Source organism: Aptenodytes forsteri, unplaced genomic scaffold, assembly GCF_000699145.1.
Source record: "Aptenodytes forsteri isolate BGI_AS27 unplaced genomic scaffold, ASM69914v1 Scaffold154, whole genome shotgun sequence".
In the NCBI taxonomy this organism is placed as follows: Eukaryota; Metazoa; Chordata; class Aves; order Sphenisciformes; family Spheniscidae; genus Aptenodytes; species Aptenodytes forsteri.
In genome coordinates, this window is record NW_008794083.1 from 2,166,560 (window position 1) to 2,188,528 (window position 21,969).

General features: G+C 37.0%; 2 protein-coding genes across 3 annotated transcripts in view; both read left to right on the plus strand.

Annotated features, from left to right (window-relative positions):
- ZCCHC6 (zinc finger CCHC-type containing 6) overlaps window positions 1–19,050 on the plus strand; it is a 31,491-nt gene extending 12,441 nt beyond the window's left edge. Inside the window, exons 10-28 of one of the 2 annotated variants that reach the window (XM_009273091.2) lie at window positions 598–729; window positions 1,483–1,663; window positions 2,032–3,185; window positions 3,311–3,461; window positions 4,166–4,252; window positions 5,125–5,225; window positions 5,755–5,812; window positions 6,540–6,643; window positions 7,639–7,728; window positions 7,818–7,931; window positions 8,040–8,117; window positions 8,769–8,946; window positions 9,663–9,710; window positions 9,830–9,921; window positions 10,407–10,522; window positions 14,410–14,735; window positions 16,633–16,709; window positions 16,876–16,939; window positions 18,044–19,050. In XM_009273091.2, coding sequence (XP_009271366.1) covers window positions 598–729; window positions 1,483–1,663; window positions 2,032–3,185; window positions 3,311–3,461; window positions 4,166–4,252; window positions 5,125–5,225; window positions 5,755–5,812; window positions 6,540–6,643; window positions 7,639–7,728; window positions 7,818–7,931; window positions 8,040–8,117; window positions 8,769–8,946; window positions 9,663–9,710; window positions 9,830–9,921; window positions 10,407–10,522; window positions 14,410–14,735; window positions 16,633–16,709; window positions 16,876–16,939; window positions 18,044–18,111 — 3,219 coding nt within the window. In that variant the 3' untranslated portion in view covers window positions 18,112–19,050. Of the gene's footprint in view, window positions 1–597; window positions 730–1,482; window positions 1,664–2,031; window positions 3,186–3,310; window positions 3,462–4,165; window positions 4,253–5,124; window positions 5,226–5,754; window positions 5,813–6,539; window positions 6,644–7,638; window positions 7,729–7,817; window positions 7,932–8,039; window positions 8,118–8,768; window positions 8,947–9,662; window positions 9,711–9,829; window positions 9,922–10,406; window positions 10,523–14,409; window positions 14,736–14,873; window positions 15,509–16,632; window positions 16,710–16,875; window positions 16,940–18,043 lie in introns of those variants that run through there. The other variant, XM_009273099.2, reaches the window with a different exon arrangement.
- A 1,510-nt stretch (window positions 19,051–20,560) lies between these two features.
- The window catches only part of ISCA1 (iron-sulfur cluster assembly 1), a 10,652-nt gene continuing 9,243 nt past the window's right edge, over window positions 20,561–21,969 (plus strand). The window contains exons 1-2 of the mRNA XM_019470359.1: window positions 20,561–20,593; window positions 21,774–21,966. Of these exons, the coding sequence (XP_019325904.1) occupies window positions 20,561–20,593; window positions 21,774–21,966 (226 nt within the window). The remainder of the gene's footprint in view (window positions 20,594–21,773; window positions 21,967–21,969) is intronic.

Below are 21,969 nucleotides of genomic sequence, written 5' to 3' on the forward strand. Positions count from 1 at the left end.
GGAGCACACTGGTGTGATATCTGCCCAAGGGATCAGACTGGGTTTAGAGCATGTATTTCTTGGGTTTCAAAGCTGAAATGCATCTTAATATCAGGAGTTGTCAGGACACAAAGTCAGAATCCAGTTCTTCAGGACACCATTCAGGTGTTATATTCCTGGCACCCATTTTTGTTCTTATAGACCTGTTACATTTAGTGTGCATGTTCCAGTTTCCATGACCAATTGTAATTAGGCCTTGCAGTTAACAATTTCCTTCAGGACATGACTGACTCATTCCCAAAGCCTCTCCACTCTGCACTGAATGAGAGAAAAGTCCTATGGTATATAGCCATATAATTAAAAAATACATATTTATGCTTGTGTAATGTGCAAAGAAAAGGTTTGTATAGATACCCTTCCAAAAGCACTGAACTCTCGAGAGCTTTTTGTAGAGAAGTATAGGGAGAAGAGAGAAGCAGATTGGGGCATATTCTAGGCCTGGAACAGCTATTTTTAAACTTCGTTCTGTTTTAATTTGGCTTACTACCATGGTGGGGGCGGGAAGATTTAAAGTTCACACGATGTTTAGCTGTATGTTTCTTTTTCTATTTCCTTTAGATTGGAGGATTCTCATTAAACAAATTAACTAATTTTCATCTGAAAGAAGTCGAGAATGATGCTGTGGTTTGGGAGCATAACCCCACTGATGATTCTGATTTGCCACAAGAAGCTTCCACTAGAAGTGGCAAGGTCTGAACCATGTAATATACTTCTGTAGTAGTCTAGCAGTCATTGCTGTTCTCGAAAAAAGAACCATCTTCTATTTTTGTTTTGTGTTTATGTTGCAAAACCACGAATGGACCTAAGAGATTGCATGACTGCTTGATACCATGCTTACTATGCTTACCTCTTGGTGCTAAGAAGCTAGCAAGAAACTAGGTGTTATTTCAAACTCTTTGATAAGACCCTGGGTTTTAATCTGTCAGGGGAGAATATAGTTTATAGAGTTGAAGCAATTTTATGTCAGAATTAGGTTAAGTGTATGAAAAATATTTCCTCTTAGCTTTGAACTATTCTTACAAATTATTTATTTTAACAACTTTGCAAGAAACAGTATCACTGTAAGATTGCATGTTACGACAGTTAACAATACAGCTTAGGCTTTGCTAAAAAATAGGCTGTATAATCCATTCTGTCCAGTTAGATTAGATGTGATATTTTCTTGGAAACTTATAAATTACGGCATAAACACTTATATAAGCAATTGTTATTAATCATTGATGCTGCTATTTACCATTGCTGCAGTCTTTCATTTTGAAGTTTTATAATCTGAGTTTACACTATCTCTTCCAATTTTTTAACTGCAGTTTTTATTGCAATTGCAGGAGTATAGAAGCCACTATAAATTTTGTAATAATACATTACAGATGAAATACAAGGAAGTGTAACAGCTAAACACCTGTGCATTAAATATTATTTAAGCTTTTCTTCTGTAATTGACAGGTTCCCTTAGTATTTGGTTCAGGACAGCAGTGTTCAGCACCTGCTGGTCAGCTCTGGGTAGAACTGCTTCGTTTCTATGCCTTGGAGTTCAATATGGCTGATTTGGTTATTAGCATACGACTCAAAGAAAGAGTGTCTCGTGAATCAAAGGACTGGCCTAAAAAGCGCATTGCTGTGGAAGGTATATATATCAACAAACTTCAAAGAACTGTTACTTTAATTTTCTAGGGTACTGTCTTGGCTATTGGCATTGTGCATAATAACTTAGAATTTTTCAGTATTGGACTGTGATTCCCAATAATATAGTAGAATATGTTTTGAAAAAAATCAATTTAAGTAGTATTTCTCTTGGCTATTTTTTTTCAACATTATCAAAAGTAATTAAGTGGACTTAAAAATTGTCTTCAGCACAATTCATAGATCTTAGGTCCCTACACAATGTTTTAGAGTAACTAACAGTAGCATATTCAAATTTTGTAAGCGTGTAAGTGTATTCTTTTTTAAAAAAGTTAACTCCTGCACTGCTGGCTCACTTCTTCTTTCTACTAGACCCATATTCAGTCAAAAGGAATGTGGCAAGAACACTGAACAGCCAGCTAGTGTATGAGTATATTCTTCACTGCTTGAGAGCAACTTACAAGTATTTTGCCTTGCCTCACAAAAAAAGTGCAAAATTGAGCAAAAAATCCTTTCCAAAGGAGGATTTCTCCAATGAGGAGAAATCCCAAACGCTGGACCATGGAAAAGATGCTATAAAGCATGAAAATTCTGAGTTGCAAAACTTGGATGGTAAAACAAACACAGCCGTAGTGGAAGATTGCATAACAGAGACTATGGATACACCCCAGGCACATAGAATTGATCCTTCAAAACTGTGTGATGGCTCAGAAAGCTTCACAGAAGAAGAACTGGCTGATGATATAAGTCATTTGGGAATTGCCCATGAAGATTCAGACTGTATAATTGAGGAAGTTATTTCTGGAGATAATGAGGATTTTAAACCAAGTTGTGAAGAGACAGAGAGTGGAAATGAAGAGGAAGAAGAGGAGGAAGAGGAAGAACATGAACAACAGCAAAGAAGATGGAATAATATCTTGACTACTGAGCAGGGAATAGATGAAGACAGTGATAGTGGAGATCTCCATGTTACAGTGAATGAGCATGATATAGAGACATGTAGTACTTCAGATTTAGAAGGTTTTCAAAACGCTGCACTTACAGAGAGTGATGAGTTTGGCTTAGAGTGCAGTGGTATAATGGATGACAAGATTGACATTGATGAGGAGAGCACTGAAGGTACTGATGAACTGGATGAATCCCCCCAAAAATTCATATGTTCAGCACAGAGTCAAATATCCCAAATTATTAACTCGGATGATGAGGAGGAAGAGGAGGAAGAACCAAGTCTTCTAAACCAGAGAGAGTGTGGTGGTGTTATGAGAGCTGGAGATGAACTAGATAACACATACACTGGATCTGGAGATGACGATGCACTGTCAGAGGAAGAAGATGATTTTTCCATCCCCCATAAATATGAGGACAAACATTTCGAAGAAAATATGGATGGACCTCTGGGGATCAATTTGAGTCAAGAGGATCTTACTGAGAAGGGAAACCTTTTTGAAGAGAACACAACAATAGAACAATGTTTAGAATCTGAACTCTTTTATGAATTCAGTAAACCAGCTTTTACAAAGGGCAAGGTAAGCAAGCTGTATCAGAACATAAACATATTGCTTATGTTCTATTACCAGTTATATGAAAGTGTTGCTCAAATTCATTAAAGCATTATAGTTTTTAAAACCAATCTTGCTTTCTGTTCATGCAGTCTCCTACAGTAGTATGTAGCTTGTGCAAACGGGAAGGTCACTTAAAGAGGGATTGTCCAGAAGACTTCAAGAAAATTGAGCTTGACCCACTGCCAGCACTGACACCCAAATTTTCAGTTATTCTAGATCAAGTTTGTGTCCAATGTTACCGTAAGTCTTTTCCTTTGAATATTGTTGTGCAGTAGAAAAAGAATTGCAAAAAATAATGAAATAACCACGGGCTAATGGTGTTATAAAGGGGGGCGGTTTATTTGCTACACTGCATCCAATTCTCTTAGATACAATTCTAAGATTTGTAAGGGCTTTAATAGGACTACTAAGTAGTTTGTATCTAGAGAAATGCAAAATGTTTAGGTTTATCTTCCATATACTGGCTGTCTCATTACTCATTTAGGCCTCTTAATATAATTTCTAAGAGTTTAATTTTGGGTGGGTTTTTTGACTGATGTTTTTACATTTCTGTCTCCTTTGAATTTTGTTAATGTTCCTTAACTTGTGCTTTTTAGTAAACAAAGACTTCAGCGTTCTGGAAAAATGGAGTCAAAATACTGTTTTGTAACACTTCTCCACTTTTGTTCTTTTCAGAGTGACCCAACTTTCCTTCTTTCTCTCTCGCCATTTCTGACCAGACAAAATGCATTATTTGTCTAATTAATGTTTTTCTTTGAACAGGTATTTCTCTTCTACTTCATCCTTGCTTTCTTTCCTTCACATGTGAATCTTCTCTTGCTTTTTCTCTGCCCTCCAACCCCGCTGTAAACCCCTCACTTTTTTCATTTGAATCTTTGCTGTTGACTCTTTCTAATGATCAGTTTGCCTGAATTGTTGTCCTTTTTTTTTTTTTTTAAAAAAAGATGATTTTGCTCCAAATATTGTAGAGGATCAGGCTCGGGAACATATAAGACAAAACTTGGAAAACTTCATTAGACAGGATTTCCCAGGTAATTACACAGTTCTAGCTTTATATTTATATTTTGATGTGTTCGTATTTGAGTGTTTTCCAAGAAAATATATCATATCAGCATAATAAACACTTTAGTTTTGAACATTTAACCTATATTGTTGCTCAGCATTGCTATGCTTAATTACATTAATTTCTGTTTTAAGTCTCTTAAGGCTTTCGTTTAAGTCTTTTTTGACTTAGTCATATACACAACACATTAGTAGGAAGGAACAATGGCAAGTTAAGGAGTAAACAATCAAACCAGTAGTGGAACAGTCTTATAATTGTTATTTCAGCTTTATTCATTAGCCAGACTTCTTGTTGTTGTTCCTGCTCTTACAAACAACAAGCTTCCTGTAGTCCTTTCCTACTGAAACTGGTTTTGGAATATTTTAAAATACAGGCACAACATCTGACCTATCCGGAGAACTTAGCTATTTGAATTTTTTGTTTGTTTGTTTCTAGAGCTCTTACGTGTAACACCTGGACTTCAGTCCATAGTCTTCTAAAATTAGCAAAAGATTTTTTGGCTGGAGCCTGGTGTGTGGACAGATAAGTCCCTTATCCTGAAAATCTCTGTAGAGAGTAGTCTTACATATTTTATCAGATTTCAGCTTGGACCTGCATGCTGGTGATTTAATTATTGGAAAACCTAACTTGTTTCTGGATCTGTCAGGCTGCTCATTTGAACCAGGAAAAGTAGAGATTCTTTCCTCATCAGCAAAGTTGATTAGAAAATAAGTTTTGATGTAGCATAGAAAGATAGTAATATTTCCATGCCTGTATTAAAAGACATGCAATGGTTTGAAGCTATATACAATTTGAGATTCTGTGTCGATATGTCGTTATAACCTATCGCATCTCTTACAGGAACCAAGCTGAATTTGTTTGGCTCCTCAAAAAATGGATTTGGGTTCAAACAAAGTGACCTTGATATCTGTATGACTATGGACGGGCTGGAAACTGCTGAGGTAGTTTGAAAAGATTTTTTTTAATAAATGCAAAATTTTATGGTTATATTGTGTATGTAGTGTAAGAAATTTATTATTTTATAGAAGCTTTTCAGATTAGAAGAAAACACAAATTGGTGCCACAAAGGCAGATTATTTTAGGAGGTTTTGCTGTTGGTCTAGGCATGAGTTTAAGAACTACTCTCAGTAGTCAGTTTTTTTCTGAATTCTGCACAACCATTACTTCTAGCATTAGCTGTGCAGATAAATAACATGCTTTGTAGCATAAACAACTAGAATGGGAAACAGTGGAACAGGACATCAATCTCCTTTCATGCCTAATATAAACTTTTTGTAAGTCTATGTTAAGATACTATCCAGTGTTGATTTTACAATTGATATTTTGAATCAAAATTTCTGGTATTCACATAATTCTCTATAATATGAAACTCTCAATTATACAGCTTTAAGCTTAATGGCAAGTAATAAAAGGTTTGCCTAAAATACTTGTAGCAGATACAACTTTCAACTTTTTTTCTTAATGTCTTAGGGACTTGATTGCATCAGAATCATTGAAGATTTAGCAAAAGTTCTCAAGAAACAGTCAGGTAACTTTCTTGAAATTTAAAATAAGTGGTTCTGTTTATGTGACTTCAGTTGCTGTAGTGAGAATGTTCTGGGGCACTGTAGATGAAAATCATTAAGATAAAACTATATTGAAGAGCTTAATGTTAGTAAGAGTGAGGTTATGTTGTGAACATTTGGATTTATTTTTGTTTGCGCATGTAGGTCTATGAGGTTATAATGTTATAGGACCAAATCTGAATTGGACAGATAGTATATTTATAACCTACATGCATAAGAACAAACCTTAAGTTAAAGCTTGAGGCTTCAAGTTAGTTATGTTGTATTTGTATGTTCAGTGCCAAATAAGTTATCAGCAAAAGGCAGGCTGATACAAGTTTGCAATGGGAATTATTTTTTTTCTACAAGAAACTTTCATTTTATAGTGCTTGTTTTGGTGTATCTCACATGAATTTAATATAGTTGGAGTGAACTATCAATGATCTCTTAAGCTTATTTTTCTGTAACATTTAGACTGATCGTTGTTTTATTGGGGGGCTGAACGTATATTTCTATATATTGTATTTAGCAGATTCATCATGTTCGACAAACGCCTAAAATCATTATTAAAATATAACTGAAATACAAATTTGCTGTCAACTAAGATTTTATTTTGTAGCCTTTTTACTACAGTTTGGAGTTACTTTGTAGAGCATTTGATACTGTTACGCCTGTATTGCAGTCATTCAGTAATTAAACATTTCATCCTAGGTTTAAGAAATGTCTTGCCTATAACAACTGCTAAAGTCCCGATTGTCAAATTTTTCCACGTCAGAAGTGGTCTTGAAGTAGACATCAGTTTATATAATACTCTGTTAATGTTATCTCCCTCTTTATTTTTTTTTAACAGAAAAATGTGGGTCTGCTTCTTGAGATTGAAGTGATTGTTTTGTTGAGATTCAATAATCAACTGTTTCCAATTACCTATTGCAGTTTTAGATTTCCGAACAACCTTTTCTTTTTTATTTGACTATGAGTGGAGTCAGTTGCACAATGGCGACTTCAGAGTTCTCACTTCTGTAAGAAAATATATTAGTTCTTCAGTAATAGTAAGAAACAGTGGTTTAGGTGTTTAAGTCTTTATGTAAATGAGAAAGACAAAATAATTTAACTTCAGCTTTCCCGTACCTCACTTCCTGTCATGGCTCTTGTTTATTCTTGAGACCTGGAATAGTGATTTTGAACCCAGCTTGCCTGAACTGGAACATGTGTTAAAATTTACAAAAAATCACAAGTTCTTGCCCAAATATTTTAAAAACAAGTTTTGGGTTTTTTTCAATGTCTCTCAACTTCAAAAGCCAGTTCCTTGAAACATCAAAGGAAAGTAAGTTCTAGAGCCAAGTATTAAACTTTCTGAAGTTTTTGTATGAGCTCAAGGGGAGTCTTGAGGAAGATACCTCAACCACTAAGTCAGTCTGAAAGTTTTCTTCTTGAATTTATGCATCCATGTGGGTCAGCTGATAGCTCTCACATTTCTGGGCTCAAATCTCTTAGTTCAAGGACTTACCTTCTACTAAATATTTTGAAAATACGGTACTAGATTAATGCTTCCCTTTCTGAAGTACTGTTCTGTGAATGCTGCCTTGTACCACTTCTGCGCAAATTAAGGATGTTGATCAGCTTTTTAACAGAGCAGGTGATAACCTTATTGTTGAATGCTTCCTTTCTCAACATACATTCTACTACGCAGGGCTTCACATCTGCATTTCTTGAGCACACAACTTAGAGTTTTTGTTTTTCGTGTTTTCAGCTTATTCCTTCATTTCTTCAGAGCGCCTGTATTTTCTATATGACTTTCTTATTTTGGTAGGCCTTGCATAACACAAGACTCCTGTCATCATATGCAGCCATTGATCCTAGAGTAAAATATCTGTGTTACACAATGAAAGTCTTTACAAAGGTAAGTATATTTCAGGCATTCTAGAAGCTGTAGTGCCTGCCGCAAGAGGTGATAACCATAAAAGATACAAATTGTGTTTCTTTTTCTAGATATGTGACATTGGAGATGCATCTCGAGGTAGCCTTTCTTCTTATGCATATACTCTTATGGTGCTTTATTTTCTTCAACAGAGAAAACCACCTGTCATCCCTGTTCTTCAAGAGGTACAGTATATCAAGAAAGAAATAAGTATCTGTATACAGTATTGACCAGAAGAATGTCAGTGCTGAATCTGAAGGGCTCTTCTAATGAGTTTAATATTATGCTTTCAGATCTACAAAGAACCAAAAAAGCCTGAAATTTTAGTTGATGGCTGGAACGTTTATTTCTTTGATAAGATAGAGGAGTTGGTGAGTAAATCAGTTTAATTTGAAATGGTGTTACCTGTAGTTTTGCAAATGAATTCCTTTTAAGAAACATCGTCCTCAAATATGGTCGTTGAAAATAGAAATGAAAGTGAGATAGCTATTGCTTTGAAACTCCCAATCCCGTGCTGTAAAGTTTTCAGAATATTGTTGGTTGTAATTCATCTGTGAAAAAAAAATCTGCAAAATCTGAAAAAAAAAAAATTAAAAAATTATTTTAAGGTGTTAATGATGATTACTTGCTCTGTGTGTCACATTACTAGGTGGAGATAACTCCTACAAATACCAGCTGCATATCTAGTCATAGCTGGTTAATCCTGTTGAATAATTTTGTATTAAATAGGCACATAAAGTGAACTAATAGGCACATAAAGTGAATTAATAAATTCTTTTTTATAGCAGGCAAAACCTAATGTTAGAAGTTTTAAGTCTCCACTTTTGTTGCTAATACTTTTTAAAATATTTTAAAATCAATATTGGATTATTTAACCAATTATGAAAGGAGGGGAAGTATTCTGGTGTAACTCAATCGTGTTTCTTTATAAAATAAGACTTATATTGTTTGAGTTTCCAAGTTATGAAAATTATTCTGCTTAATGTAAGTACTGGAAGTAAAAATATTTCTGTCATTTTCAGTCAGTTGTTTGGCCAGACTGTGGCAAAAACACTGAATCTGTTGGGCAACTGTGGCTGGGACTTCTCCGTTTCTACACAGAAGAATTTGATTTTAAAGAGCATGTCATCTGCATCAGGAGAAAAAATCTGCTTACAACTTTCAAGAAGCAGTGGACCTCCAAATACATCGTAATTGAAGGTAAAAGCGTGGGAAGTACATGAATATGTGGAATTTCTTTAACACCCACATGAAAAAATCGGTCTTTCCACAAGGCTTATTTTTCTATTACTAGATTATAAGTTGTTATTTGCTCATGTTTTGAAATCATTGCAAAATTTCCATTGAGTTTCAGTAGTGCTAAAAATTATTCTTAGGGTTTTTTTTTTCCTCTACCAAAAAGAAGCTGCAAAGCAGACTTCATACTTCTCATGATGACAGTAACTGACAGAAAAATAGATTTAACCAAATCCTTTGGAAAAGAAATTAGCAATAATGCAATTGAGGTTTTCTCACAAATACTAAGTTTAGCTGAGTCCATATTTACATGACCAGTTTAACCCTGTATATGATTACACTGTTAAGTAATACCATGGTCTCTATCAAGAAAATGCAGTGACGTGTTTTAGAAATGTTCCCTAAACCACTTTCTGGCCCATATGACTTTCATGAAAAGAATTTCTACTCTCTCGACGGCACATTCAACTTACTCTTTTATGATACATCAGTCAGTTCAGAGCTGAATGGCTGCGATCCTTTGTCCATGGAGCTAATTTCTTTTCAATAAATTTGCAAACGGTTCAATTTCAGTATATTAATTCTGCATCAGGAATAGCTGCCTTGGGTTGTTCGTGTGTATGTATACATTGCTGATCTTGTCCTGGACTTGAGTAATGCCTGTAATGCTTTTTGTACAGATCCCTTTGATTTGAACCACAATCTTGGAGCTGGATTGTCAAGAAAAAGTAAGTGTCCTGTTAACAAATTTGGGTACAAAGTGAAGATCTTGTCTTAGATCTTATTTTACTGGCTTGTTTGATGTTTGGATGATGTGTTTTCTTTTTTTTTTTTTTTTCTTCCCCAGTGACAAATTTTATAATGAAGGCTTTTATCAATGGCAGAAGGGTGTTTGGTACCCCTATAAAAATATTTCCTAAAGAATATCCGTCAAAAATGGTAAGTTGCTTCTAAGAGCAGTATGTGCATGCTCTTGGGTGTATAACTTACCACTTGCAGGAGTACGGTTACACTCTCTTTAAGCCCTTCTCTCTTAAATTTCAAAAATACTCTAAAAATCTTTATGGGAGTTATTACTGAGTACTGTTCTCGTGTTGTTTGCATGAAAAATGTGTTGGCATGCAGAATACTAATCAAGTCAGAGCTTCATTGTACAGGCTTACATATTTTAGTCCCTATCAAAACCAGCTTACCATTTATTAAAACTGCAGTTTTAAAAAAGAGCTTGCAGACCTGGTGGTCAGCAGACTGCCTGTAAAGAAGAGGCCAGTGGCCAGTTAATCTCATCAGGTCTTTCAGGAGTTCAGCTACACACACAAGCTTTATTCTTTTCTGTGACTCTTAACTGCTGTTTAACACTTGCTTATCTGTCTTGATTCCCAAGTGTATGGATTTTCATTTTAAATGCATGATTTCTTCTTCAGGAATACTTTTTTGACCCAGAGGTACTAACGGAAGGAGAATTGGCACCAAATGATAGATGCTGCAGAATTTGTGGTAAAATTGGCCATTTCATGAAAGATTGTCCCCTGAGAAGAAAGTGAGTATAGCTTTTGGCATCTGTGTGGAATATTTCCTTAGGTTTGTTTAGAAGAAAGATTAGGATAGTAATGCTAAAGCAAAACTTGTACAAGCTGCAGATTATTTCCTTCACTGTTGAAATGAAAATGTATCTATACAAGTTTTGGCAGTGGTGGATGGTGTTGGTTTTTTAAATTTTTGGTCTGTGTTGAGTCACTACTTAACTTTTGCCAGCACTATCTTAGTGTTTTTTAACAGAATCTTTTCATAGAAAGCTGCAAAACTACTTAGCTTCAGGTAGTAAAGCTGACTCTGCACTTCGTTATATAGGAAAGCAATAGTCCAAGAGAATATAAATGCAGAGCTGAATAGCTGTGTGCTGTGAAAAGCACTCACGAAAGCATTTTATATATTTTCATTTAATAGCTTCTACTTCTAGAATCCTGCTGCTCCCGGCAAGACACATTTTTGTCAGGTTCACAGAATCATGCAATTCATGTCAAAAAGCAAGACAGGAATGTCACAGCATTATTGTTCTTAAGCACACACATATGAGAACAATGTCCTGTTTTACATCCAAGAGGTTTCCTGATCCTGAGTAACCAAATGTCCAAAATTCAGCAACTATCTTCTTGTAACAAATGAATGCTAAAATGATCTTCCTGCTCTTCATATTATGATCTTAAGCACACACATATGAGAACAATGTCCTGTTTTACATCCAAGAGGTTTCCTGATCCTGAGTAACCAAATGTCCAAAATTCAGCAACTATCTTCTTGTAACAAAAGAATGCTAAACTGATCTTCCTGCTCTTCATATTATAAACTGTATAAACTCAAAACTGATCCATTGATTCTTTTTTTTTTTTTCCCCCTAGTTAAGACAAAGCTCTTTAAAGACTTCATGTCTATAAAGTAGTGAAAATTGGCAAATAAAACTTCAAGGGGACAAAATCTTAAAAGCCTTTGTGGTCACTTGTAAGGTGAATGGAAAAATCTAACCTTTGTTTAGAGCCTGTCCATGTTAAAAGCTGTAATTAAAAATCACCTGCGCTTTTACGTAAGTAGCTAAAAAGCTGCTTACGTTGGATCAGATGAAGTAGCCTTTCTGCTACACAGTAGAGAATTGTGAACTTACATTGTTGAGACTGTTAATTTTGGAATTTATTCAACTTCAGCAAATGAAAGTACAGTAGCTGATGATAGTTCAAAAATAAAGCAAGCTGAAGATGGTGTGAAAATCTACTCAATGTCTAAACTGCTGTCTCGGATGCAATGGATTTCTGCATTCTGGAGTGAAACCCCTGTTCATTGCACATACACAGCTATGTTCTATACAGCATTAGAGCAAAAGTCAATGAGATTTTGCATCTAAGAACATAAATGCCTGATGGGATAAGACAACTGATACATCTGAGTCCTCTGTCCAGCCATTGCAATAGGAGATGCTGTCTATGGAGAGCACACTAGTTGGCTGTTTTCTGTAATCTCTTCTCATGCATTCCCCCAGCACCTGCAGTTGCTGTGTAAGAGATGTTAGAGCACATACCTGCCCTGGTTTGGTAGTACTCATTTGTGGACTGGAGTTGTTTATGATTTTGTCCTTTTTGTTTGGTTGTTTTTTTCTGAACCTGATTCTCCTGTTTTCCTTAACAATATTATACGGCAACCAGTTCCATAAGTATGCTAACTGATGTGTAAAGTAGTACTTTCTTTCATCTGTTTAAAGCAAATCTCATTTTAATTTCGTAAGTATTCTATAGGTGTAGTCTTGTGGGATATAGTTAGTAATGATACTGCCTTGATGATTTTGTAAGCCATGATTGTGTTCACTGTCTAGCTTCTCTCCAGGTTGGAGAGTCTTGGCCTTTTAGTATCTCTTTCTTAAACACTTGCTTTCTTCATCATTTTAGCTGCCTTTCTCTGTACCTTCTCTAACTCTACTACTTCCTTCTTAAAATACTGAGACCAGACCAACATGCAGTACTCGGATGTAGGCACACCATGGTTTTATGTAGCAACAAAATGATGTCTTTTGTCCTGTTCTTAGTGTTTTATCCATCCTATCACTACACTCCCTGATAAAGAGTCCCTCCCCATCTTCCCTGTAGGCCCCCTTTAAGTACTGGAAAGCTGCTATAAGGTCTCCCCAGAGCCTTCTCTTCTCTAGGCTGAACAACCCCAACTCTCTCAGCCTGTTCCAGGGTGTTCCATCCCCCTGATCGTCTTCGTGGTCCTCCTCTGGACCCGATCCAACAGGTCCCTGTCTCTCCTGTGCTGAGGAATCCAGAGCTGGACGCAGTACTCCAGGTGGGGTCTCACCAGCGCAGAGTACAGGGGCAGAATCACCTCCCTCGACCTGCTGGCCACACTTCTTTTGATGCAGCCCAGGATTGGCTTTCTGGGCTGTGAGCGCACGCTGCCAGCTCATATTCAGTTTTTCATCCACCAATACCCCTAAGTCCTTCTCCACAGGGCTTTTCTCAATCCACTCATCACCCAGCCTGTATCCATGTTTGAGATTGCCCCGACCCAGTTGCAGGACCTTGCACTTGGCCTTGTTGAACTTCATGAGGTTCATGAAGTTCACACCGGCCCACCTCTCTAACCTCTCAAGGTCCCTCTGGATGGCATCCCTTGCCTCCAGAGCATGAACTACACCACTGCAAACATGCTGAAAGTGCACTCAATCCCACTGTCCATGTCCCCAACAAAGATGTTAAATAATAATGATCCAAATATGGACCCCTCAGGGACGCCACTTGTCACTGGTCTCCACACAGATATCGAGCTGCTGACCACAACTCTTTTGAGTGTGACCATCCAGCCAATTCCTTATCCCATGAGTGGTCCACGTGTCAAATCCATGTCTCTCCATTTTAGAGACGAGGATGTTGTGTGGGATGGTATCAAATGCTTTGCACAAGTCCAGGTAGATGACGTCAGTTGCTCTTCCTTTATCCACCAATGCTGTAACCCTGTTGTAGAAGGCCACCAAATTTGTCAGGCACGATTTGCTCTTAGTGAAGCCATGTTGCCTGTCACCAATCACCTCTCTGTCTTCCATGTGTCTTAGCGCAGTTTTTAGGAGGATCTGTTCCATGATCTTGCTGGGCAGAGGTGAGACTGGCTGGCCTGTAGTTCCCCAGGTCTTCCTTTTTTCCCTTTGTTTTTTTTTAAAAAGGAAAGCTCACCTTGAAGCTCATCTGCCATTCTTTTGCCCATTCATTCAGTTTTGTGAGGTATCTTCAAGTTGCTTGCCATTAGCACTGCATCTAACTGACCAAAGGAGCCTAGTATCATCTTCAGACTTGGAAGTTTCACTGATATCTCCTTCTCTAGGTCATGTATAAAGAAGTTAGATAAAACCAGTCCAGCAGTGATAGCTGTTTCCCCACTGCTAGATCTTGAAGTCACTTAGAATGTTAGAAGCTTCTCCCAGTAGAAGAGACTTCTAGAGATACTGTGAATTTATAGTTTCAGGAGGAAGGAAGTGAGATTTCTGATCAAATTGTACAAGGAAAAAAAATAGAACTATAGGCCTATTTTTTTATACTTTGTTAGCATTTTGCTCGGTGTTTCTTTTCTTCCACTGTCTTTGCAACTCCAGCACCCAGATTTTGTGTTGTGTTTATATTTTTTTGAGATGTAATTATTAGACTTTAGGACTGTATTGTAATCTAATTGTAAAGGTAAATTATTAAATATATGTTACATCAGTGTAACACTGTTTGGTAGGCGAGTCAAAGCAACAGGTACATTAATTCACTTTATTTAACTTACTGAAGAAACACATGAAATACATCTATTGTCTGTAGACGGCACTTGGTTTTGTTTTGTTTTTTTACTCTGTGTATGTATGTATGTAAGGCCTATGAACCCTGCAGCATTTTTCTGCTTCTGCAGACTAAGACGGCGTCGTGATTATGAAGATATCAAAAACCAGAGGTACACAGAAAACAAGGACAAAAGAAGCAAAGAGGACAAAGAAACTCAGAATAAAACAACAGAAAAAGAAAGCTTAATCAAGGAGGGGAAGTTGCATCTATGTACACCTCAAAAGAGGAAACTAGCAAGGGTAATAGTGGAAACTGGAAGAGAAAAGACTCCCAGGCAATCAGCAGAGAAGTGGAAGCGCCTGGAAGACAGAGACTTAAGAGAAAAACGTTGTTTTATCTGTGGAAGAGAAGGTCATATTAAAAAGGAATGCCCACAGTATAAAGGAGCTGCAGGTATGAAACTGATCAAGCTGAGTGGTTTAAACAGAGCGTATGTTTTCTGGTATTTTTAACAGAGTTGACTAATGGGTAAGGTTTTTCCTTTGAATGGCACCATGTAAATGCTATCTTTTTTTTTTTTTTTAAATGTAGTCACAGTTAGTCAGTTTTCCCTTCATCCTCACCTACCTTTCAGAACTTCACTGTATCCCAAGAGATTTGACATGTTTCTCTTGGCAGGTAAGATGCTTGTAATAGAAAGGGTATGAGTGTCTAATACGTTGAAATTGCTTCCATTGTCCTCACTATGGAAGAGTTTGCTAACATTTCAAATTACAGCTTCTCTTTCAGTACATCATAATTGCAACAAAAGCTAGCCTTACAGCTCTTCACATCACCTAAACCAGAATTATTCCATAAAGACCCTAAAGTCACTATGAAAGTTGTACAAATGGCTCAGATAGAATATTGTGAATGAAATAAAATAAAGAATGCTCCTGCCAACTCAGCAGTCCGAGGGATACTGCAATCTGTCTTATTTTTCAAGGAGTCAGTCTGCAACTTTGGCCTAAAAAAACCCGAACAAAAACATACAAAAATGCCCCCAAATCCAGATCCTGACTGACAGACCTGAACGAAATAATGAAATACTTGCTTAGCAGTATCTAAGTCATCCTTCAGATAAGATGGATCTCTCATCGTCTGTGTTGTAAAGGAAAATAATTCTAAGATAAAACTGAGACTCCTTAAGACAGTGAATGGTACTTTTAGTTAGCTTCCACAGGAACACAGTATTATTGTTTCCCTGTAGGTAAACCTAGGAGCATTTAAATTCATGCTGGAAAAATTTGCTCTACAGATTACTCATGACTTGACCTCTTAAAGTAACAAATAGGAATCCTGTGTATAAACATAATTTCAAACTAGCTCTTCTCTACTAGCAAAAATGTTCTGTCTGCCTTAGATCAGGAGACTCTTCTTAATCAGATGTAATTGGTGGAAGAGGGCATAAGACTGTGCTAGCAAAGTACTGGAAGTGGGAGGAAAATGGTGCAAATATATTCAGAACTTACAAGGTATTTAGAAGTGTTCTTAGTTCAACAGACCACTAGAAGTGTTGGGTGGACAGAAAAGATGTTTAGAAATTGAAGCCACATTTTATTCAGCTTCTGACTTTTTGAAGGTGTATGTCAAGTCTAAATTCAACTTGTGCGTTTCTTTATCTGTGACCTTGTCTCATTGAGCATTTCTTTCTACCATTCCATTTGCCATGATACGGAGTTTGCCCAGGCGAAGGGGACTATGCCTGACTGTTTTGTAGTCAGTGACATTGGTGTATTTTATAACATTCATCATATGAGAACCATGCTGAGGCTGTACAGTACATATGCCTAAAATCATGAATTCTGGAGGAGTTTTTGTCTGTTATCTGTGTTTGGGAATTACTGTATTTGAATTTGAAGAGAATTGCTGTAGGTTGGGCTTTGTCTTTTTTTGCTTGCTTAGTGCCTGAAGTGTTCTCTCTACTTGAATAGAGGACTATGAACAACTGGACCTAAGAGATCAGACTTCACTCTTTGCCTGTGCTACAAACATTTTGTGAGACTATGGACAATTCACTTATCACCATATCTTCATTCATTCTCTGAAGTTCCCTGTCTCCCTCTGATTCTGGAGGAGGATACAGAGCTTAATTTATTGTACATTCCTAACTTAGATGCTTAACTATAGATGCATCTTATCTCATTGTGCCAGCTTTCCGTGTCATAAAACTGCAGAAAATAACAATGTCCTACCTTCTACGTACTATGAAGGTAGATTGCAAATATTTTGGTAGTTTTATATCTTATGATACCTGAAATGGAAACTAGTTTCAAGTTAGCAAATCTTTGTTATATTATGATCTCTTCAGGTGGTTCAAAACCAGAAGTGTTGTGTGGATCCCCTTCTTTACCCAGCGCTGCCAAACATGCTGGTAGATTAAATCAGGTAAACACGAAGTGTCCCTTTTCTTAGACCTTTTTAAATATTCTAAAGTCCATATAAAGTAACTAAAAATATGCTTTACTTATGCTTTCAAGGCGAACCTTTTTTTTATTGTGGAATGCCATAATTCAATTTTGTTGGTTCATCAATGTGTATATGTTGTTCACAGGGAGTGCTTGTACATGAAGAAAAAAAGAAACAAAAAGGAAAAGTATTTTTGAGTCCCCAGTCAGGTTTGTGTATCTTCATTTCAATTCTGCATAAAAGCATGTATTTTTTAACTTGCTTTCCCCATCGGTCCTTATGGGAACTCTGCCTGATTTGCTGAACACAGCAGCAGTCTGTACAGGTTGCTAGATAATTCTGAAGTGAAGCCACATTATTCTACTGGAAAAGTGTGCATTTCTTTCAGTTTTGTTTTGGAAGCAAAACTTAGGCATGTCAGTTCTGTGCATTTTTTCTTTAACTCTGGTAGATTTATTTTGCAGAAGGATATGGTGGGTTTTTATCAATCTCTGTCCTCTCTCCTGTTTCAGCACACATGGGTTTCTGTGTTTCTTCAGTGATGACATGTGGAGCTCTTTCTTGTGAGGCTTCCTCAGAGTAATTGTCTAGAATTCCACATGATCAACTTAGGAGAGACTATGAAAGCACACCCTTGGTCTGCCAAAATGCAAGGAAGTTAAAATTACACTTACAAGTAGCAGTCAGATGATAATATAAAGGCCTTTACGTACTCTCTGCATCAGAGATGTTTTGTGTTAGATAGATGGTTACACATGCAGCTGCCTTAACGGTAATGTCACACACTTATTAACAGATACAATGAAGATTTTAAAAGCAACTGCTTTTTTTAATCACTTTGAGTTTCTAGTGAAACTCTGCAAACCTTTTAGCAGCTTGGGTTTTTTCAATAAAATATATAAATGTCTTCTGGGGCACCTGAAGGGGGATCTAAGTAGTCTTTACAAACTTTGGAAAACTAAACTGCGATTAAGTATCTCAAATGAAATTATCAGTTTTGTTGGGAAGACACAGTATTTTCTGTTTTCACTGCAAAGTGTTTCAAATCTAAGTTTGGGGATTTTAAACACAAAGTGATTTGTCATTAGGTGTTTAATTGGAGAAAAAAAAAATGCTAGTTTTAAATTTTTTATTTTAGTATTTCCTACTCTTCTCCAGCAGGTAATAATCTGAAGTTGATCTGTGTGTGCTTTCATTATAGTTTGACTTAACAGTAATTTTATCCTGTCTGATTGTTTAAGTTGTTTTTTGTCTTTTTTTCTTTTTTTTTTTTTAACCCTTAAAGTGTGATGCTTTCTTCCTCCCAATCTTAGGCAGCCTTTCCAATAAATACATGACTCAGGGAAAAGCCTCACAGAAGAGGACCCAACAAGAATCATGAGGGATATTAAGCACTGTCAAATTGCAATACAGGCTCTTCATTCATTTAAAAAATTTTCTTCTGCTAAAGCATCTGGATTCACAGGACAGCAGCACAGACAACCTTCGACTTAAGTTTAATGAAATATGGGTGTTTTACTTTAGATTGCTAGTGCAAACAACTGTGGATTTTAACACGGACCCCTGCTCTTAAATAGATTGTTTGAGCATTTTAATAGAAAGCCATGATGTTTTGTATTTGTTTACTAGGTAAATCATATAGAAAAGGGCAGGTATTAAAAATGGAATGTTTTCAAGGTTTTGTTGTTCCACCTGACCATTTTAAAATGCACTAAAATTGTGTGCAAGCCAAATACATTATATTTTCTTCAAAAATTGATTTTTTGAAGGAGCAAATGATATTTATTAATGTTGATTGTTTACTGAATCCTTGTGTAAAAGTGTTTGAAATGTTTGTAGACTGCTACATTATTTTTTTTTCCTGTAGAGAACTGAAAATGTAGACATTAGTAAACATATGTAAAACAATCTCTGGACAAGCAGTGCCATTGAGATTTCTTGGGGTTTTTTTCTGTCCTGTGATTTTTATGGGAGTTCATTTGCTGCTGTGCTTGTGTACAAGATGAAAGAAAGACTAAGACACAGGTCAGTCCTGTTTGATGCTGCTAAGAATCTCTTTCAAGGCCTTGGGGATACAAAAAAAAATGCTTTAAGTAATAGAGGTATTATATTTGGCAACTGGGGAAAACACATGTCCATTTTCATAAAATGTGAAGAGGATCCTTGTACCAGCCAAGAATTTAATTAGTAGTATGAACATGAGCTTTACTTGAAGTCCTTCCAGAGCTGCAAATGTACTGTCTTATCTTTTTCAGGAAAGAATTAGTTACATGGTAAAATTGAAACCCATGTTATTTATGACTTTGAAATAAATTTAAAAAAAAAAAAAACAATAAAAAAATCAGACTTAAGTTTTTGTATTTCTTCTTAGGTTGTAGTTTTCAGTATTCCTGACTAAAGTGAAGTATTAACGATAACTTATTGGAATTATCTGGTTTTAGAAATGTCATGTTTAATTTTTTCCCTTACCCGTTTATTTTGTGATACTTTGTAGTTTAGCGGTGAAGTTTTCAACTGTGAGTTTTCTAAACTCACATCTGAATGAAAACTCATTCTGCAGATCCACCAGTCTTCTCACTTTGAAGGTGCTGCTTCCTTATGCAACTGCAAATTCTATATAGTTACTAATCTCATAGCCCTAAAATAAAACCCCCAAACTTGGGTTATATATGACAAGCATTAAACCAGTAACTAATAAATCCTTTGTTTCCTTAAAGAGTAGCTAAAGAGCACAGTCATAATTTACAGAATGATATGTGACACAGAATAAACACAGTTGAGGAGGCATACATATCTGCTGGCTTAATTTGTTGTAAAATTTAGTAAACGGATTGAAAATTAAAATTGAAGAAAATTAAGTTCTTCATAACAATTCTTGATCTCCAAGATTCTGCTTGCCTTACGGGAGTATATTCTCAAGGGAAGCAACTTTCCACATACAAAGAAAAACTCTGAAAGGACACACTGCATTGATAAAAAGTTTCTAGAAAAAATGGTATCAAAACTAATAGTAATAAAATAATAGTTTACAACTAAATTCATACTAATAAAATGTAATAATACATACTAATAAACTACAAGTTTAAAAGACCTCTTCTGAACCACCTGTATACTCAGTCCCTGTAATGATACAGAGGGACACTGAGTTGGTAGCACTGTTTTTGTGCTGCTTTTTTAATTAAAAAAAAGTGCTATTGTCATATTTCACATGCTTTTGATGTCCCTGTTTCCAAAGTTGGAAATGTCTTGTGCTATGAGGAGTTAGTTATCAGTGCTGAAAAAAGGAGGAGGACAAAATTCTGTTTCAGGTATGCGGCACAGTTAACTGTCTGTCTTAAACAGGCAATTTAATCTCAGTTAGCCATGTAACTTCTAGATCAACACACATCCATCTCCCCTAATCCAGTTGTTCTGGTGAGATTTGTTTCATAGCTATATTTAAAACCGGTTTCTCATCCATTAAAAATTTTATTTTAAATGTATTTAATACACAGTGATTTCTTTTATAAACCTTATCACATTTTTTTTTATAAGAACTGCAGAAGCTGCATCAAAAATTATCTTCGCTAGTAACTTTTTAGGGCCTGAAATAGCTACTTAGAATGGGAGCTTGCTAGCAAAGAAAATATTTTTTCTCTATTAATAAAATTATCAAGAATATTTCTTGTTATTCACTTGAACTATTTAGATTTTAGTAATGACTTTTGCTTTTATCTTTTGGTAATTGTACCGAAGATGGAGAACACCTCAGAAAAAGGCTGTTGCTTCTAGCCCATGCTCAGTCTTTCACGCTGAGATTCATTCAGCAGACAGGTGACTAAATTAGAGTGATGACTGGAAGCATCCTAAGGAAGTACAAGAAGGTAACGCTCTTTATACCTGCATGGTAGACTGAATGACGAAGAAGGTATTAGTTGCATTCATTCACAAGCTTCCCCCCTCCAAGCATACATATTACTGACTTCAGCTTCACGCTGATAGTGGATTTAAGCCCCCCTACCCCTAAGTGGGTGTGTTTTAGTTGAGGATGTGTGCCCAAGTTCTGCCAATTGTGCGTGAAAGACACATTTGGTGTAGCTAAAGAAAATACAACTTTTCTTATAAGCTTGCTATCTTTATATTTGAGGTAGAAGTACTGTGCCTCATTAAAGAGTAGTAAAATAATTATCTATGTAAAAAAAGAAAAACATCTGCACATTCACTATCAAGCTCTTTAATTAAAAACTGCTAAGCCCAGAATCGGGTACCCAAAGTAGATATGGTGATGAGATGTGGACACGTTGCTTGCGCTTGGACTTTGTAAATACAGGTTTAAAGTATTAATTAGCATTAATTAGCATATTTAAGGATGCTGTCAGGGGAAATGAAAAATGGGTACTTGTTTTCCTTCTGGCATAGCCATCATTCCATTTAAAGTAATGGGATCACACGTTGCTTGCTTGGACTTTGTAAATACAGGTTTAAAGTATTAATTAGCATATTTAAGGATGCTGTCAGGGGAAATGAAAAATGGGTACTTGTTTTCCTTCTGGCATAGCCATCATTCCATTTAAAGTAATGGGATCAGTCCTCCTGGGCCAAGGCTGTTGGGTTTCTCACAAGCACCCAGCAGAGGCCCCAGCATACCTCCCCGGGGCTGCCACAGGCAGTTTGGGAATGGCAGTGCAGTTCTCCCTGCAGCTTCCAATGTGTACCTTCCCGTGGCAACCGTGCGCCAGGCAGGCGTCGAGAAGAGCAGCTGGGCTCCGACCACCACCTAGCCCTCACCCAGCCCCTGTAGGGCTCAAACCCGGAGGGAAGGGGAGGAAGCTGGCGGGTAAGAAGGCGTACACCGTGCGTTACCCGTGACAGACTGTACTGGCCGCCATCTCCGGGTTCTGCACGCCTCGCTGAGGGATTTGTCCGAACTGGATCACTCTGCACGTGGGTTTTGCCTGCGGTGCCATCGCTTCCTGTTGGACGGCCTTATGCAAAGTCGTTTTAAAAAGCTTGTCTGTGTGACCATCAATACACGTTCACGTTCTTTGCCCGTATTTCTCGTAGACGGGGACTATGTACCACGGGCCTCCCTGTTACCAGAGACAGCTGCTTCCCTGCCGCCTCCCCGCGCAGCCGGCGGGGCCTGAAGGGAAGGGCCTCCTGCTGCGGCTGCCCTGGCCACGTCTGCCGCTTATCTCCGCGAACAGCCCTCCTGCGTGCGACGCCCTGCCCGCCCGGGGCCGGGAGCGCGGCGCAGGCC